Raw genomic sequence first — 5480 nt, forward strand, 5'->3', positions numbered from 1 at the left:
TTTTCATTGGTTTGGTTTTGTTAGATTTGAGTGCAAAAGTTAGGGAAACAAATGGTGAGAGTTTGAAAGTAAACCGGGAGAGGTGGGAGTGAGAAAACTTAAACGGGACAAGACAGATAGGAGGATACCACGTTTTGTCGGTTTTGAACGGGGCGGGGTAACTTAAATAAAGACTGGGGCAGGGAAGGTACACCCGCCCAAAATCGCCCCGGTTGCCATCCTGCAAGACAAAAAAAAATTCACAACTGAAATAATCGATTCCGTTATGTTACTAATTTAATTATTTGTATTTTTATGTGTGCATCCAAAATTAATTTATTTTTCCTTTCATTATTGAATTATTTTTTTCGAAAGTTCTGAAATATGTAACATATTTTTTTCCCTATAATTGATAAAGATTAAGAGTTATTATATATATACATAACTATTTGTTGATAGAAAAATTGTTTGGTGAAACAAATCTACATTATCTCTACACAATTTGTTTCATACCTAATATCAAATATTATTTTGAGAATGCTGTAATTAGATATATAATATTCAATTACATCATTTACAAATAAATAGTAAATAATAAAAATAAAACTAACATAAGAAGAAAATAAATACTTAGAACTTAAATTGTCCACTTTACCATATGCTTATTTTTTTTACCTTACAAATTAAAAGATTGAAAATTCAAGTCTACAAAGGAACAAGTGAATATATAGAGAGAGAGAGGAGGAGGAGGAGGAGAATGCAAAAAATTGTATTATGATATCACATAATATTCTATTCCATATTTTACTATTTCCTTGCTAAAATAAAAAATCAAGTATAAATAATATTCATCTAACATAAATTTGTTTATTTTTTTACTATTTAAGATTATAAGGATATTTTCAATAAGTAGAATTATATTCTTTTTCTTTTCATGTTATCCAAACTAACAAAATAATACTTTCTCACGACTTTCTTCAAAAAAAAGTTATGCTAAGTAAATTCATGATAAAAATTTACACTTTCCATAAAATTTTAAGTCTAACCAAACACACTAATACGGACACCATTTTATTACAGGTAACTGCAAAAGTAGTTTCAAATCGATTAGAGATATCGTGTGGGCAAGGATTGATCAGTTGTATATAGGATGGTGCCTACGTGTGGGCATCTGTCCTTTTTTAAAAAAAAAAAATTAAAAAATTAATGTTCATTTTTCACGAGTTTGAACTTTCAATTGCTATAATTTTAGTCGGTTCCCATGTAATTAAGCTTAAAGTCTAGGTTGTCAAAAAGATGATGATGACCTACAAAATCACGTGAAAGTGTGCATATTAGCATCTACGTACGAACTCTAGAAAGTTATATACATACTAATGTTAGGTATTTTTAGTTTTTTTGTCATAAGCCAGTCTTGTTGGAGAAATTGCTATATAAAGGTGAGCTTTGCGTACATTCTGATCACAGTAACATAGACGAGTAGTAGTGACCATGAAGAACTCCACCAGCTCAGCCATCTCTTCCCATATCCTAAACCTCCTCCATGGCACACTTGATTTGTCCTGCATTGGCTTTTCATCCACTCTCTGTAACTTTTCAAGTACTACTGATCATTTTCTTCTAATGATCTTCATTTTCTTGTTCCTAATTGTCAATTACCAAACACGGTACAACAACCAGAATATGACAAAGGGTGGTGTTCTCTCACTGCCTCCTGGTCCAAAACCATGGCCTATAGTTGGGAACCTTCCTGAAATGCTCACCAACAAGCCGACATTCCGATGGATACACAAGTTGATGAAGGACATGGACACAGACATTGCTTGTATCCGTCTCGGAAATGTTCATGTCATTCCTGTCACTTGTCCTCAAATTGGACGCGAGTTCTTGAAGAAACAAGATGCAACCTTCTCATCAAGGCCTCTTTTCATGGCATCCGATCTCATCAGCCACGGATACCTAACAACAATTCTCATCCCTTTGAGTGAACAGTGGAAGAAAATGAGGAGAGTGCTTACTTCTGAGGTGCTTTCTTTGGCAAGACTTCGATGGCTTCACCACAAAAGAGCTGAAGAAGCTGATCACCTTGTCCGATATATTCATAACCAATGTGAGAACTCGGGCACAGGAGGTATAGTGAATGTGAGAAACGCGGCGAGGCACTATTGTGGTAATGTGATAAGGAAGATGATATTCAACAAGAGGTTTTTCGGGGAAGGAAGGGCGGATGGAGGACCGGGGAGTGAGGAAGAAGAGCACGTCGACGCGTGTTTCACCCTTCTTGAGTACCTGTATTCGTTCTGTGTTTCTGATTATGTTCCATGGTTGAGATGGCGGGTTGATTTAGATGGTCATGAGAAGATCATTAGGAAAGCTACTGCAAGTGCAAGAAAGTATCAAGATCCCGAAATCGATGAGAGGATGCGACAATGGAGGAGTGGTACAAAGAAGGTGGAAGAGGACTTGCTTGATGTTCTAATTATGGCCAAGGATACAAATGGTAACCCATTACTGTCAGCAGAAGAGATCAAAGCACAAATCCTTGTAAGTAGGAGTGTTCATTTAATTAATGAATTCGATTTGATTCAATCTGATTCCTGCAGCTCAGATTGGTTTTTAATTAGCCCATTGATTCGGTTGCGAATTAATAAATAAGTAATTCGTACGGATCAAATCGGTTCACGAATTTAACTCTTAGAAAACTGATCTGATTCGGCCCAACCCGTTACATATTAGATATATATATATATATATATATTAGTTTTTATGTAACTACACAAATAGATAAAGTGCGATACGAACCTCTTATTATTAATTTCTAAAAGGAATAAAGGAATAAAACTCTTTTCAAAATATTTATGTCAATCCTTAATTGTCAATCATGTTGGTTGTGTAGTGGGTAAGGGAATTCATCAAGTATATCATTTTTCATGTAATAATGCTAAAATTTTATTTTTTATTTTTAAACCATGACAAGAAACAAACTCACTCACTGTCTTACCTCTATTAAAACTAGAACACTTGACCTTTGAAAGGTGAAGAGATACCATTAGCCTACAACATTTACAGCCTTTGCTGGCGAGTAAGGGTACAATTGATTTTTTTTTGTTTTTCCGACTTCAATAATAAGTGTGATGGAGATTGCAACTTTTGGTGGTGAGTTATAATGGGCCGGTAAATCAAAATTAAAATTAATTGTGAAATTTATGCACGGTATATGAAGAATGATGGGTAAGTTCAATTAAAATTAATTGTGAAATTTATGCACGGTATATGAAGAATGATGGGTAATTTAAATTAAAATTAATTGGGAATTTATTTACAAAATACAAGAATAATTAATAGGGCAAATAAGGGTTACTTTGTCCGAAATAAAAGTAAAATTAATATACACTTATGTTCGTGGTTCATATCCATGACATGCTGCTAATCCAAACCTCTCCAAAAGCAACCATTTTAATTCTTTCCTTGCATAATTATGTACGCATTGATGTTTTAATTAATTTACAGGAACTAATGATAGCAACAGTGGACAATCCATCAAATGCTGTGGAGTGGGCACTTGCTGAGATGCTAAATCAACCTGAGATGCTTCAAAAGGCAGTAGAGGAAATGGAGAGGGTGGTTGGGAAAGACAGACTTGTCCAAGAATCCGATCTCCCGCGGCTCAACTACATCAAGGCATGTGCTAGAGAGGCCTTCCGGCTCCACCCATTCGCGCCCTTCAACGTTCCTCATGTGTCAGTGTCCGATACAACCGTGGCTGGGTACTTCATCCCTAAGGGTAGTCATGTCCTGCTCAGCCGTCCAGGACTTGGCCGTAACCCTAAAGTCTGGCCGGACCAACCACTCAAGTTCAAGCCGGAGCGCCACCTGAAGGACGATGGCTCGGATGTGCTACTGTCTGAACCGGACTTGCGTATCTTATCGTTCAGCACTGGGAGGCGTGGATGTCCCGGGATCACACTGGGGTCTACCATAACTACCATGTTGTTGGCAAGGCTTCTTCAAGGGTTCACATGGAGTGTGCCGCCAAATGTGTCCAGCATTGACCTCACTGAGTCACTGGATAGTCTCCTTCTGGCTAAACCACTGCTTGCACTTGCAAAGCCTCGCTTGAAAGAAAACTTGTACCCGGAACCTTTAAATTAAGTACACCTTAAAAGCTATGCTCCAATTAGAAATAAACATATCGCATGTAATTTCAAAATAAAAAAATAATAAATGTGGTTGAGTTTGATATTTTACAAATTTCAAGATTTTTTATTTTTATTTTTATTTTTGTTGATACAGATCCTCTCCACTATTTTGTGTACTTTTGATGGTGATTCAACATAGGAAAAAAAAAAAAAACAAAACAAAACAAAACAAAAAGAAAAGTGTAGATTGATTTATCCATATCCCCAGTAGGCATTAACAAAGATTTTATTTTTGATATTTTGATAAATAAAAAAAAAAAAAAAGAAGAAGAAGAAGAAGATTTTATTAGTGTTTACACGTTGGGGGCGGTCTATCACCCACCAGGCTGACACAACCCTCCTTTGTCTATGGTCCAGGCTGATCCGGACCTTAGTTAGAAATTTAGGATCTATTTGGTATGCAGTTACTAACAGGCTTATGACCTAGCGGTACAAGGCCCCTATTTTCTAAAGGGAGGTCAGGGGTTCAAACATCAGTAAAGGCGGTGTGTGTGAATACCCAACTAAGAAAAAAAAAATTTGGTATGCATTTTATTTTTGATGTTTTTGCTTTTGTAAAGTACTATCGCAATGAACGATGGAAAAAAAAAAAAAATACATTCGATAAAAACTGTTTTATTTTGCACAGTGTCAAAACGTTTTATGAATAGTGGGCAAAAATTAAAACAATTTGGTGAATAGTAAACATTTTAAAACTAACCATTATGTTTTTAAACTTGTAACACATTTTTACCAAATATGTTTTCATGTTTTTGCTTTCCAAAAATCTTGCAACAAATGAAAGTTACCAAACATGCTTCTGCTTACTATTCAAAACACTCTACAACAAAACACTTATTTTGTTTCTGGTTAAAAAAGAAACGTCAAAAACAAAACGTTTATCAAAAAGACCCTTATGCCTTTAAGAAACACAAAAACTTTTACAAGGACAATGACCCTTGTATTATGTATCGAATAAGGATATTCTTTGGATACTTGTGAATCCATGTGGGAAATTTTCTAAACGTATTCGTAGTTTTAAAATACGTATCCAATACTTCTTCTACCATGGGCATGTATCCAATAATTCTCATATACTTTCTAAACATTAAAATGTAAACTATATATATATTTTTCCAAACAGCAAAACAATTTATGGATATGTAATAATGTACAGTGTGGCCCGAGTTGGGTAAAGGGGAAAACAGACTTGGCTTTCCACGAAGGATCTTGGATATATAGACTAAGCCCAGGCAAACATGCATGAATGTTTGAAAACTACAAAACCCAAACCAAAAAAATGAGGTTTAAACTTTGAGATGA

General features: G+C 35.1%; 1 protein-coding gene across 1 annotated transcript; it reads left to right on the forward strand.

Moving 5' to 3' along the window:
* The first annotated feature begins 1449 nt into the window (after positions 1-1449).
* LOC132294755 (phenylalanine N-monooxygenase CYP79D16-like) lies at positions 1450-4230 on the forward strand. The gene is made up of 2 exons (XM_059792723.1): positions 1450-2523; positions 3490-4230. Exons 1-2 carry the CDS (start codon positions 1471-1473, stop codon positions 4129-4131), a joined length of 1695 nt encoding a protein of 564 aa, XP_059648706.1. The 5' UTR covers positions 1450-1470; the 3' UTR covers positions 4132-4230.
* Positions 4231-5480: the final 1250 nt, after the last annotated feature.

Source organism: Cornus florida, unplaced genomic scaffold (genome assembly GCF_030987335.1).
Source record: "Cornus florida cultivar Cherokee Brave unplaced genomic scaffold, ASM3098733v1 CherokeeBrave_3.0.0_Hap2_Chr02, whole genome shotgun sequence".
Lineage (NCBI taxonomy): Eukaryota > Viridiplantae > Streptophyta > Magnoliopsida > Cornales > Cornaceae > Cornus > Cornus florida.

Bases quoted from the DNA above. Each gene is read 5' to 3' on its own strand.
- LOC132294755 (XM_059792723.1), top strand. From the start codon at position 1,471: ATGAAGAACTCCACCAGCTCAGCCATCTCTTCCCATATCCTAAACCTC. The intron at 2,524-3,489 runs GTAAGTAGGAGT...ATTAATTTACAG, and splicing joins AGATCAAAGCACAAATCCTT to GAACTAATGATAGCAACAGT.